The following is a 13,306-nucleotide window of genomic DNA, read 5'->3' as shown; positions in this document are numbered from 1 at the left end:
GTGTCCCGTCCGTAGAAATAGAATGAGAATGGAATGTCTTTTTCTTTTTTTGTAGTCACTTCGTGCTTTACTGCTTTGGGGACCCTCAAAATGGCCCCTCCCCCCAGTCCGCCCATTATGGCATAATTAACCTGAATGGAGATGTTCGTTCTATTCATTCTAATTCTATGGTCCCGCCATTCAGCCTCATCCAGATCTATTCAGCAGGTTTTGGGCAAACGAGGGGTTAACCATAGTCTTTAACCACAAAATACTTTTGGCATTGTATCTTTAGTTACAATGCAGCTCACAATATTCCTGCACTCCCGCTGTACAAGATTAGGCCATTGGCTACATGTGTGGTTTAGTGATACCAGATGGTTTGTATTTAGTTATGATTCAGAGAAAAGAGATCCACTATTCTTATGTATTTAGCCTATTTTGGTATTGTTGGCTACTGGAAGACCTGACATCACTGTTGTTCAGTTAGCTGGCTGATGCCATCATCCGATAACAGAACTTTTACAGTAGAAACACAGCCAGTCATATAGAGCTCATTACTCTCATATAGCGAGTTTATGACATCTAATTTGAGCATTAAATGGGTTTAGGATCTCGAGGAATCCACTTTATCAGAGAATGAAGATTCTACCAGAGAATGGTGTCTGGGATTCCAATCATACAATTCTGTGACCTTTGAATTGTAAAAACATGGCTTGGAGAGATGCTGTTTTTGGCACTGGAAACAAGTTCACACAGCACTGCAGGATGTGTTATGAATTGACAAAATGCTTAATTGAGTGTTAGAGGTAAGAGTACTTCTCAAGGTTTCCCACCTTAGAGAATACCTTCGAATATTTTAGCAAGGATAAACGGCATAGATGCATCTTTGCTTGAATGAATCTGTATATTTTAAGAAAATGTTTCACGATCCTGAAGTAGCACAACACAATTATGAAAACATACTTGTGTAAACCCTACATTGAGTTAGTGGGTGAAGAACTAGAAAAGCATTCCCAGTTCCCTCCCGGTGTTGCATGCTAAGTGGCTACAATGCACTGAAAAGCAGGGAACTTTAAGTGTTTTTCTTTTCAGCTGCTGACCAGTAAAGCGAAGGTAAGATGGAGACTCAACTAACATTTCCACATAGATAAAATGCCAGGGAGGGTTTGAGACCCGGATAACAGAGGACAAAATGTAATCGTAACGACTGTAATGCCAAATAGAGGTTTCATTTGGGTAGGGTACAGTCTCAACTTGATAAGCCATGCTCTTGTTAGGTTACAAAATATCTCTGCAGATTGTCATTTTCAATCGGACCATCATTTCCTTTTGAATGCCAACATATGAGTTAGCGACTCTGCAAAAACAAATGATCAACCCTCTGCTGTCTTGCTAGTTCACTCAGTTCCTTACCACGCCATGCATGATCTATTCTTTTACAGCGATTCAGCCTTCCAAAAGACAACAAACTCAAAGGGTCGAGAGCAAGGCTGCTCGTTGAAAGTGTACACATTTTGGTTTTGTATTCTTTTATCGTCTTTGTGTGCACGTTTGTATGTACACATTCAGAATGTTCTGGAAGTCCGTGGCCGGTGCCTGTAGGTAGTGTTCAAGGTGGAGTTTTTGTCTCTGTGTTTCCTGCTAGTGGCACCGCACTCCCACCACCCAGGAGACTGACGGCTTCCAGGTGAAGAGGCCAGGGGACGTGAGCGTGCGCTGCACACTGCTGCTAATGCTAGACTACCAGGTGAGGGCGCCATAGAGACACTACCCACTGGGCACAGACATCAGTTCAACATCTAGTTTTGATTTACATTTGGTTGAGTTGTCAGGTAACTTGAATTCAACCAAAAATGTCACCTCATCCTGTCATTGGATTTAGGTTAAAAGTTGGGTGGGGGAATAATGAAAATCTCTTACGTTGATGACTTTTTGCAAATTCAATACATTTTCCACGTTGATTCAACGTCGTCACATTGAATTTTGGGGTTGAAATGACTTGGAAACAATGTTGATTCAACCAGTTTTTCACATTGCTGTCCACTCATGTGCTTTACTAGAAAGTAGTACATGAGACTAAAAGCTATTCAGAAGTGTGTCAAATGTGTCCGCAAAGCAGCTGTCATCTGGCATTTGTAATAGTTCCTGTCTGGGGTTCCTAGTTCCTGTCTGAGGTTCCTAGTTCCTGTCTGGGGTTCCTAGTTCCTGTCTGAGGTTCCTAGTTCCTGTCTGGGNCCTAGTTCCTGTCTGAGGTTCCTAGTTCCTGTCTGGGGTTCCTAGTTCCTGTCTGAGGTTCCTAGTTCCTGTCTGGGGTTCCTAGTTCCTGTCTGGGGTTCCTAGTTCCTGTCTGGGGTTCCTAGTTCCTGTCTGAGGTTCCTGTCTGGGGTTCCTAGTTCCTGTCTGGGGTTCCTAGTTCCTGTCTGGGGTTCCTAGTTCCTGTCTGGGGTTCCTAGTTCCTGTCTGGGCTAGTACTGACGGTGTTCTCTGACCTCTCCCCAGCCCCCCCAGTTCAAGCTGGACCCTCGTCTTGCTCGCCTGCTGGGTATCCACACCCAGACCCGCTCCTGTATCATCCAGGCCCTGTGGCAGTACGTCAAGACCAACAAGCTGCAGGACTCCCACGACAAGGAGTACATCAACTGTGACAAGTACTTTCAGCAGGTAGACGACACTCTTCTAGTTCTCCTCTGTTACTGTGTTACCTGTTAGTTGTTGCATGTTGTTGCCTACGTCCCAAATGGCACCATATTCCCTATATGGTGCACTACCCCATAGGAGCCCTATGGACCCTGGCCAAAAGTAGTGCACTAAATAGGTACTATGGTGCCATTTGGGGGACACACATTTCCCCATCTCTGGTGCTAGGCCTTTATTCTGAGATGTTACGGTCTTCCTCTCAGATCTTTGACTGCCCGCGGCTCAAGTTCTCGGAGATCCCCCAGCGTCTCACCAACCTCCTCCTGCCCCCTGACCCCATCGTCATCAACCACGTCATCAGGTGAGCAGATCATACGTAACACCTACCTGACAAATTCCTGGTTTTAAGGGAGAATGCCTGGTCATAAAAGGCGACACGAAAAAGTATCAATTCTTTCAACAACAAAAAGTTGAAAGAGATACAGTATAAAAATCCAGCAGATAAATACATTTGAAATGCTATAAAATAAGAATGTGGGCACAGTGTTTCACAGGTAATGCCGTCCCAAAGGGCAGATAATACAATACAAATTTAAATTCTAGCCTGGGAGGCAAGAATACTGGTGAGATACAGAAAGACCACCAGCATTTTTGCCTCCCAACCTTTTCACTGGTCTTACCTGGTTAAATAAAAAATACAATAAAATGTGTATCACATTTCAAGTGCTGCCAACAACCTCAGAAGGTCTTCTCACCATCATCCCCCCTCCTTCCTACAGCGTGGACCCTAATGACCAGAAGAAGACAGCGTGCTATGACATCGACGTGGAGGTGGAGGACCCCCTGAAGGGCCAGATGAGCAGCTTCCTGCTCTCTACTGCCAACCAGCAGGAGATCGCCTCACTGGACAACAAGGTGGGACAACCACACAAGAAGGATAGCCAATCACAATTACCCAAGATGACCTTTAAGGTAGATTTACATTGCGGAGATGCGGGACGACTAAGTACCGTGAGTTATATGTGAATTAGAGTTCAGAGCAGTTTGACTCTGTTGGATACAGTTTTATCTGATTCTCCCGGAGAATCTTGTCGCCTGACATGCTATCACCAGGGTAGAGGCAATTCCATTTCAACACTGAAATTCCAATTCTCTTTAATACTTTTCAATGGGCCAAATTTGGGAATTGAATTTTGTTCATTTTCTGAATTGACTGGAATTGAATTCACCCCGACCCTTGCTAACACTTTTACGCACGCCGTGGGTAACCATTTATCGCACCGGTATAAATGGCAGTGTAGGGAAAAGCTGAGGTGTCGGGAGCGGGATTGTTGTTCCCGCATCTCCGCAATGTAAATCTATCTTTACACTGTGTGTGACACCAAGGTGTTGTGGCTTCGTGTTCCTGTGTGAAAAGCCTTGACACTGCCACCACCGTTTCTTACACAATCTGAATACAAATTCGGGGGGGGAAACGCAGTGACTCAAAGAAATTTGTGTATTGAAATTGGAAAGTCATTGTCATATGCTTCGAGTAGATTTGTGTAAGCTGTCCTCTGACACCAGTGATCATTACAAACCCTTTAGATCCACGAAACCATTGAGTCCATCAACCAGTTAAAGATCCAGAGGGACTTTATGCTCAGCTTCTCCAGGGATCCTAAGGGCTACATCCAGGACTGGCTAAAGTCCCAGAGCAGAGACCTGAAGGTGAGGGCCACACACACACACACACACACACACACACACACACACACATATACGGTATGACTAACCATGCTCTCTGATTGGCTGCAGCTGATGACAGACGTGGTGGGGAACCCAGAGGAGGAGAGGAGGGCGGCGTTTTACCACGAGCCCTGGTCCCAGGAGGCCGTCAGTCGTTACTTCTACAGCAAGGTGAGGAGACACGTCAAACACTGCACCTTTAAAACCTTTTAACAACTACCACAACACAGCGTCCAAGTAGGAACACAAACTGGGAATTGAGGTCAGCGTGGAATAGTCATCTTTTAGCTTTGAAGCTGTGCCTGCTCTGTTACACTAGTCTTACCACAACTGTGTAACACAAGCAATCCAACTTTATTTAAATAACCCTTCTTACAAATTGATTGATACTGGGAATCGACCTCGGGTGTAGTGAGGCCCGGGTTGTTTCTGTGTGTGTGACGGTGATGGCATCCTTCCACTCTACCCTCTCACAGATCCAGCAGAGGAGACAGGAGCTGGAGCAGGCCTTGGCCGTGAGGAACACCTAAACGCCGTCTCGGACGTCACGCTGCACTCTTCATCTGACCCCAGACCTGTGTTTTTGTGTGTTGTGTTTGTTTGTTTTTTTAATCGCTAGGGAACTGACCTCTGGCCCATCCCCCAATTGCATGTGTCCAAAAATAAAACGTCCCTCAATCTGTTCAGCTCTGACTGACCGAACATCTCTCTCCACACTCCTGCGACCACAGGCCTTCGGCGGACATTTTGTTCCTCAAGAGAACCCTAACACAGTGGGTTGCTTTTAATGTCAACCACTTAGAACCCACTAGCATGTCACTGTCTTTCCATAGAGACTAGAAGTCATTGTACCAGCTGCCTGCAGAACGATTACTGTTTTAGAGCCTTCTCATCTCAACCAGATTGACTTTTCTGCTGAGTCATAGTGGTCCACTGCGTCTCATTCGGATGAGCCCAAAGTGGTCGTTTGTAACCCAATGTTTCAAGTGTCTTGACTCACACACAGTGGATTGTGCCCATTGTTTTAGTGTATCATTAGTGGTATTGTTCATGTGAGCAATATGCTCCAAGTGTGCATGTGTGTTTTTGATGTGTGGAACCAAATTTACACTAGCAGAATGAAGATTACTGTTTGAAGTAATGGGTCGGGGGACTGGGCTAATTTCCCTTCTGAAGCCCAAATGTTGAGGTCTGTCATTTAAAAAATGAACTTGTTCAAGGAAGGCAGCTTCCATGAATGAGATTTCCCCCCATTATTAACTAATCAGGACACAATCGAAGATTAGTTTATTTTTTCCACCTTTCTACCGTAATTCCCTTAAACAATGTAACTGTAAAAGTAGATCTCTGTATAAGTGAATATATTCCATCAGATGAAGTTAAAAGGGACAAGGATGAATAAGACTCATATCAGTTGACCGTAGAAGATAGACGTTAACGTGAGGAGGTGACGGTAGGCACAAGGCAAAGTAATGTAGTAACACTTGGCGGCCATAGCGTGGCGCCTTAGAGCCAGGACAGCCTGCATGTTTTTACACAGACTAACTCTCTGTAACGCAGAGCACCCAGACAGACTTGTCCCCTGAAGGCACGTCTTGACCGCAGTAAATTACCGTGCAAAATGGATTAACGTTAGTGGTTAAATGTTTGTGTTGCTATTTTAGACATATGTATTCCAGGGGCTCATTGTCCTGTCATAATAACTGTACAAAAAGTCATGTTTGGGAACAGTATTAGCTACAGAACCCTCTCAGTGCTCAAATCAGTGTTTTTAATGTTAACAAAGGACACATTTTGGGATATGATGTGAGAGTAACCAACATTTCCTATGTTGAAGAATCATGGGGCGGGCAGTGAAAATGCAGCCTGACAAATGTTGGCCCGAAACTTTTAGTAATCCTTTTATTCGAAATGAATGGGGAAATAGGTCTTTGTTCATTGTATTTTTTAGTTAACATCTATTGTGAACTACCTGTCTCAAGTGGATCTGTCTGACAGTATTTTGTCCTTGAACGTTTTGACAGAGTCACCAAAGGTCTCGATGGAAGAGTATTAGAATGGTTCAAATGGACAATGAATAACGATTACCGTGATCTTGTCTAAACCCGATAAAGCTACGTTACCAGTTGAAATTGAACACGGGTGAATATGACAACGTTTTTAAAGGAAACCTCTGAATGTAAATCTGTTTGTTTTTCTTCAGGGATAGCACTGTTTGTGTCAGTGTGTTTGGTTTAGTGAAGGGCGGGACATGGGGTGGGAAGGATCGGGGTCCATACGTTTAAAGGTGTAGGACAGGGACGCTAGTGTCCCTCTGTGTACACTTGGGGGAAGGGTGTGGGGGATGGTTATTTTAGGCCCTTGAGTTTTAATAGGGCAGAACCACAAAATGTAATGCTGGGAGTGATGATACCTCCCTCTCTCCCCACCCACAGGGAACGCCCATCTCTTTAACTAACTTCCACAGCAACTCAGTTCTGTGCCCTTCCACAGTAGTTGTGTGCTTGTGATGGGAGAAGCCTTCTCAGAAATCCGTTTCTGATATGAAGTCAACACTGCTGTCTTCTGTAAGGTTCAGTCACATCAAAATTGTGTCCATGTTACATCTCTTTTGTGTCAACATTTTCTTCGACATAGCTGAGACCTAACTCAGCATAAACAACGAGGTTGGATTTCTTAAAGACCTATGCATGCTGCATGGACAGGTTTTATACATTTAAAACGGGACATGTAAATACTCTCACAAATGCATGGAAGTGGATCTGGAGAGCAATGGATTTGACACAATTTCCATGTTGAAGGGGCCTTTACTGAACATTTGCTAAAAACTTGCGGGCTACCCAACCAGCATAGATGTTATCTGCATAAGAGTTTTTGTTACTACAGGTTACGTGTATTTCAACCGCACCAAGCAAGGGAGCATAATCGTTGTTGTATTCAATTATGTGTCAATCAATACTTGTGTTTGACCCAGATTGGTCTTGTATGGTTGGCAGTCATGGAGCATTAACTGTAGGGCTCCCCTTTCTGGGCATTTTAGAAACTACAACTCACGGACGCCGGAAACCTTGTGTCATCTGACTATAGACTGTACCTAAACTGTGTTCTCCTCTCTCTCTCGCTCTCTGACTAAAAGCATTGATATTGGTCTACCCGAATGGATAGGTGGTAACCGCAGTTTCTGTGCATGACTTTGTGAGGAGTGCCCATGTTCCTCACAGCTCTCTTTCCACTGCTACACCGTTTTGTCTGTTGGTCACCACCATGGAGATATAGCTCTCACTTGTGCAAATGTGTTGGGTTACCCCATTCTACAAACAAACAAAAAACAAAGGAAGAAAAAAATTGAAAAATGAAATGATGAAACTACAGCTGTGACTCAGTGAGACAGCCTGGATGTAAATAAAGAAGCGCTTGCCAAAGTTTGTAAATGCCATGAGGTCTGCAATGTGTGGTTTATTGCTAAGTCAGGGGGATGGGCCTTATCCGAAGAACAAATGTTTAGATTTTTCATGCTGATCAATGGTCTAAATATGTCTCCTAGAAACATCAAATTGGAAAGACCAGAGGTGGACTTTGCTATATTTCATAGGTTTCAAATGAAATGGAATCCAGCTGCCCAGGGGGCTATATCTATCAATGTGTAGCTTAGTCTAAAAACACCTTCATACAGTACTGGGCCAAATAGTCTTTGGCTTTGGTGAGAGGTAGAACACTTACATTTTTGCCAATAAGCTGACTGATAAAAGTCAGAAGGGAGTAACACTTCTAGCAGTCCTCGCATGAGGAAGACGTCGTTTTGAGATGGCAGACAAGTGAGTTATTGTTGACCGTGTCTGAACAGGTGGCGTGCATGCAGTAATGCTAACCTACAACCTCAGCGCTAGCTAGCTACTGCAGAAAGAAACTCTTTCACCCCCCGCCAAACCCTGGCCTGACATTCATTTCGCCCCTCGGTGCAATCCTCTCCCCCCTGCCCAGAGAGGGAGGAGACAGAGAGACTGTCAAGTGACCTATTCAGTGCTCTGAACCCCCCCACCCACCACACTATGGAGAAACAGCTCCCCCCTCCCTCTCCCTGTTGGACTGTGGCCAGGTGGACAAAACCCACCCTGCTAGGGCATTCTGAATCTGCACTCCCTTCCATAAGACACATGTGTAGAGAATTCCATCCCAAATCCAGGGAGGCCCGGGTAGGGGTGGAGGTTTACTGACTTTAATGTGGGGAGGCATATTTCAGGCTTCAGTACAAACTGTACATTGCCTCAGGTCACAGCTATAGAGGCAACCAGGAAGAATACAGACTTCAGAGCTATATGATTGGAGGAATATCAACCACTAGAATCTACACCCTCTAATAGCTTGTCCTTGGCTCGCAAACCCTCAGTCCTGACTTGCAAAGCATGCATCACTATTATGTCATTATTGAGGCTGCAGTTCTCAAAGACAAGCCGTTTTTATTTTGTCTTCCTAATTGAGAACCCCACAGTAATGAAGCTGTGTTTCAAACAAACCTTGAACTGCACAAAAGATAAATGGCAAAGGAAATTGCTAGGTCTGCGATTCCACAATAACATAAGAAACGAGTCAGAATGCGACATCTGCCTTTAATAACCGTAGAAAAATAAAAAACAGACCATATGTCGAGGGAATGAATCAAACCACACTCTCTACAGGTTCGACATACTGAGCAAACTAAGTGTAAATTGAAAGACACATAAGACACTTAATTCTCTTTAATTCCAGTTTTAGCATCATAAATCAGCACAGTCATGAAGGAAGACATATAGCTCATGGCGATTTTCTCAAGGCAAAACAAAACATTGTAAACATCCGACATAGGGCTGGGCGAAATGACCAAAATATCTTATCACGATATTTCTGCATTTCCTGCACTCATTTGTTATCATTTACACTCTGTGCCACGTGGGGCTGCATGATATGGGCAAAAAATATAGTCCTAATTAATTGGTGAACTGTTGGAATCATGGAAATAGAATGATTATTCTAATGCTATTGTTGGAATATAGTGGACAGTACTTTGAATACATTGTTGTTTGACATGACAATGAATGAAAAAGCCAGGGAGGAATTATTGTGACATGGTAGGAACCAAAGTGTTGGTCAGTGTTTCCCAGTGGACCCTAATGTTACATTACATGTTTTCTCTTACTTCATGTAGTTATCTAGCACTAGCTAACATATTCATGCTTCTCCATCTCTGATTTAGAAGATACTTTTGCACAAACAACATGCTGAACTAGGCCTACACCAGTACTGGTATCAAGTTTTATTAGCTAGCTACGTTTTCTCTGTGTACATTTAGCTAGCTTGCTAGTTAGCTAACTAGCAATTAGCCCAAACACTATTTAGCGTCTCTCAAAAGACAAATTACTAGTTTGCAGACTGTAATATACATTAAATAATGTAATTATAGAACTTTTGTGGAATTATATTAAGAAGCAAAGTGGAAATCACTAACATCTGGTTACATCTGACCATGCAGACAAAGTGAACGGCACGGCATTGACAACCAACAGTGACGGGGGCAGGGATTGGCAGGGAAGCACATGGGGAAGTGGCATGCAGGAGGAGAGAGACAACTCAAGTAGCAAATGGAGTAAACTATAAAAACTGACATTACACGAGCCAGAGTGACGTATCACAAATACCGTTATAGAAGATAAAGTATAAACACAAACTGGTCCGTGCATCAATAACAGTACATAGTAAAATACGGTATACTGCCCAGCCCTAAATAGACATCAATGCTGTTCATTGTTCATTCATCACCTCCCAATAGAGCCTCCCCTTGGGCTACCATTGGTGTGAAAGCACAGAGTTCTGTCCGCCTGCACACACAGTTAGCAGGAATACACGTTGTAACATTGCTCCTCAGTCTTCGCAGGCCTAAGATTGCACATGGGTCCTTAGGGATCCGTCTGAAGATTAAGCATCCCATAACATGCCTTGTCTAAAAGTCGAGGCAGTGTGGTTGACGTTCATAATGTCATTAGATGGTAGACCTACAGTATGGTGCATTTCCACTGTCAGGCACTGCACCAGTGTTAGGCCCATAGATGTTGCCTTCTGAGGCCTGGTCCAGAAAAGTCTGGCGTGACACCAGTGCTGCAGTGGAAGAGCCCCACTAGACCACCTAGGTGCTGTTGGCCTGTTCCTGCTCAAACAGGGCCATGGCCAGGTGGGATCGCGAGGCCAGGCCCTCCAGGTTACTGAGCACACAGCGGTGGTAGATGTCCTCGCTGAGGCGCGGGTTGCACGCCCGCCGCACATACTTCTGCACTAGCGCTGGCTCCACCGCCCGGAACACGTGCAAGCCCGAGTAGCGCACAAAGATCTCGTACACGTCCATGCTCTCCAGCAGCTCATCGTTATCCAGGATGTCGGCGGCCATCTTGGTGCGCGCCGCCATATAGTCGGCGTTGTAGAAGCAGGCCTCCTCGAAGACGTGGCGGTCGAAGCGTCCATCGCGCAGTGCCTCGGCGGTGAAGGAGGAGGCGGCTGAGGGCTGCTGGTCGCGGTACACGATGGCCGGGCTGAATTCCTGGAAGTGGATGGGGAAGAACACCTGCCAGTTGCTGATAGCGTTCATGCGGCAGCGATTGAGGAAGTCGGCGTTGACCTCGGTCCACACCGAGGCCAGGAAGAAGAGCGTATCCACCGGGTGCTTCTTGGAGATGATGTCCATCAGCTTGACCTGCGACGGCACCTCCGTCTTGACGCTGATCCAGGGGATCTTCACGTCGCCGTAGCGTTTCTCCACCTCGCCAATCATGGCCTTGATGCCGGCGAACACGTCGGCCTGACTGATCCGTTGGGCGTCGAAGGGGTCATAGACGAACAGGAAGGTGAGCAGGACGTTGTCATGCGTGTCCAGAGTGTTCATCACGTACATGTCCAGGAAGTTGCTCACATAGTCCTGCTCGTGGGCCGTGACTGGCAGGATAACCTGCACCCGGGTGGCCTCCGTCACGTAGGGCATGGGGATGATCTCGATGGTGCTGAGAGGGCGGAGCAGGCTGACCCGCTTGGCGATGACCTGGTTGTGACCCTTCTGGGTGAAAGCCTCCAGGGCCAGGTCCAGCACGTACTCCATGCCCCGGGTGGGGTCGAAGCGCCGGTAGCCGTTGAGCAGATGCCGTTTCCTGAAGCGCAGCTGGGGCTGGTAGCGCTCGTTGAGGCGCTCCACGGCCGTCTCCAGCACGGCGCTCACGTCGGCCCGGTCTGCGCCACGCAGCTCACACTTGGGGGAGCTGTCGGGGCACGAGTAAATGTGCTCCTCTGTGAAGTACTCCCAGTTGATGACCTCGAAACGCGTTTTGGGCTTGAAAGGGGGGTTGACCCCGATGGGCCAGGTGGCCCCCGCCTTCCCCTCTGGGGTCAGCTCACTCAGGTTGTTGATCTGGACCTGGTCAAAAGACAAGAAGACACAACCATGATGAGACAACGTATCATAAGCATCTAATAAAATATTTTTTTCTTCAGTATTAGGATATTAATGAACAATGTAAAAGGTAGTCCTTTTAAGGCTTAACTTTAATGGTATGACTTACACCTTGGTCAGCGTCTCTCAAAGCTTATTATAAGGTTATTATAAACAATAGTGTACGAAACATTTTCCATGACAGACTGACTAGGTGAATCCAGGTGAAGCTATTATCCCTTACTGATGTCACTTGTTAATTCCACTTCAATCAATGTAGATGAAGGGGAGGAAACAGGTTAAAGAAGGATTTTGAAGCCTTGAGACAATTGAGACATGGATTGTGTATGTGTGCCATTCAGGGGGTGAATGGGCAAGACAAAATATTTAAGTGCTTTTGAACAGGGTATGGTAGTAGGTGCCAGGCGCACAGGTTTGAGTGTGTCATGAATTGCAACGCTGCTGGGTTTTTCACGCTCAATTCCCGCGTGTATCAAGAATGGTCCACCACCCAAAGAACATCCAGCCAACTTGACACAACTGTAGGAAGCATTGGAGTCAACATTGGCCAGCATCCCTGTGGAACGCTTTCGACACTTTGTAGAGTCCATGCCCCAACGAATTGATGCTGTTCTGAGGGCAAAAGTGGGGTTGGGGGGGTGCAACTGAATATTAGGAAGGTGATCCTAATATGTTGTATTTATGTATTGTGTGGGGTGTATGGTATTAGGGAATCATGTGAAGTCTGTTGTATATTGTAGGCTATTTTCTGTGGAGGACTTTGTGTGACTTGATACTTGTAAATCTGACTTTTCTTAATTGCCCCTGAGGGGATAAAGTTTTATTGAATTAAATTACAAAGTTGACACTTTTAAACTGACAGATTGTTTACAAAATGACGAATTTCACACATCACGTCCTGACAAAATGTTCAATCACTGTGGCTTCTTGACATATTGGATCAGACAATCAAATGGCTACCCAGACTATTTGCATTACCCCCCTAAGGTGCTGCTAACTCTATCTCAATTACCTCGACACAGGTCGCCCCGCACATTGACTCTGTACCGGTACCCCTGTATATAGCCCTGCTATTGTTATTTTACTGCTGCTCTTTAATTATTGGTTATTTTTATCTCTTACTTTCTTTTGGTATTTTCTTAAAACTGCGTTGTTGGTTAGGGGCTTGTAAGTAAGCATTTCACTGTAAGGTCTACATCTGTTGTATTCGGCGCGTGTGACAAATACAATTTGAGATAGGAATTTCTACCTAGGTGTAGAATTGTGGAAATTGGTGCGGTATGTACAAATATTTTACATTTGCACGCTGGACCAGTAAACCAGTCAAACCAACACCAGTGACAACCCATCAAATAGCCTGAAGCATAGAGAGAGCATATCTAATCCCATTAAACAACACCAACCTGCAGCTGCTGTATCTGTAGGTAGGTCCAGTCCAGTTCGATCTGGCTGAAGCGTTTGTGCAGGCGGTACATGAGGCTGGGCTCTGACACA

General features: G+C 45.3%; 3 protein-coding genes across 17 annotated transcripts in view; 1 reads left to right on the top strand and 2 right to left on the bottom strand.

Moving 5' to 3' along the window:
* The window catches only part of LOC111953511 (SWI/SNF-related matrix-associated actin-dependent regulator of chromatin subfamily D member 3), a 48,117-nt gene extending 40,334 nt beyond the window's left edge, over positions 1-7,783 (top strand). For 3 of the 8 annotated variants that reach the window (XM_023972850.2, XM_023972846.2, XM_023972852.1), the window contains 9 exons: positions 1,075-1,095; positions 1,425-1,487; positions 1,628-1,729; positions 2,482-2,643; positions 2,883-2,980; positions 3,399-3,591; positions 4,207-4,329; positions 4,417-4,518; positions 4,824-7,783. In XM_023972850.2, coding sequence (XP_023828618.1) covers positions 1,075-1,095; positions 1,425-1,487; positions 1,628-1,729; positions 2,482-2,643; positions 2,883-2,980; positions 3,399-3,591; positions 4,207-4,329; positions 4,417-4,518; positions 4,824-4,877 — 918 coding nt within the window. In that variant the 3' untranslated portion in view covers positions 4,878-7,783. The remainder of the gene's footprint in view (positions 1-1,074; positions 1,096-1,424; positions 1,488-1,627; positions 1,730-2,481; positions 2,644-2,882; positions 2,981-3,398; positions 3,592-4,206; positions 4,330-4,416; positions 4,519-4,823) is intronic. The other 5 variants (XM_023972853.2, XM_023972854.2, XM_023972849.1 and 2 more) reach the window with 4 other exon arrangements.
* The window catches only part of asap1b (ArfGAP with SH3 domain, ankyrin repeat and PH domain 1b), a 219,849-nt gene that overhangs the window by 166,676 nt on the left and 39,867 nt on the right, over positions 1-13,306 (bottom strand). The gene's annotated exons all lie outside the window — the stretch shown is intronic.
* LOC111953471 (chondroitin sulfate glucuronyltransferase-like) lies at positions 9,069-13,299 on the bottom strand. The gene is made up of 2 exons (XM_023972773.2): positions 13,216-13,299; positions 9,069-11,776 (listed from the first exon to the last, which is right to left on the bottom strand). Exons 1-2 carry the CDS (start codon positions 13,285-13,287, stop codon positions 10,505-10,507), a joined length of 1,344 nt encoding a protein of 447 aa, XP_023828541.2. The 5' UTR covers positions 13,288-13,299; the 3' UTR covers positions 9,069-10,504.

Source organism: Salvelinus sp. IW2-2015, linkage group LG27, assembly GCF_002910315.2.
Source record: "Salvelinus sp. IW2-2015 linkage group LG27, ASM291031v2, whole genome shotgun sequence".
NCBI lineage: Eukaryota > Metazoa > Chordata > Actinopteri > Salmoniformes > Salmonidae > Salvelinus > Salvelinus sp. IW2-2015.
This window is presented reverse-complemented; position numbering and strand designations above follow the sequence as displayed.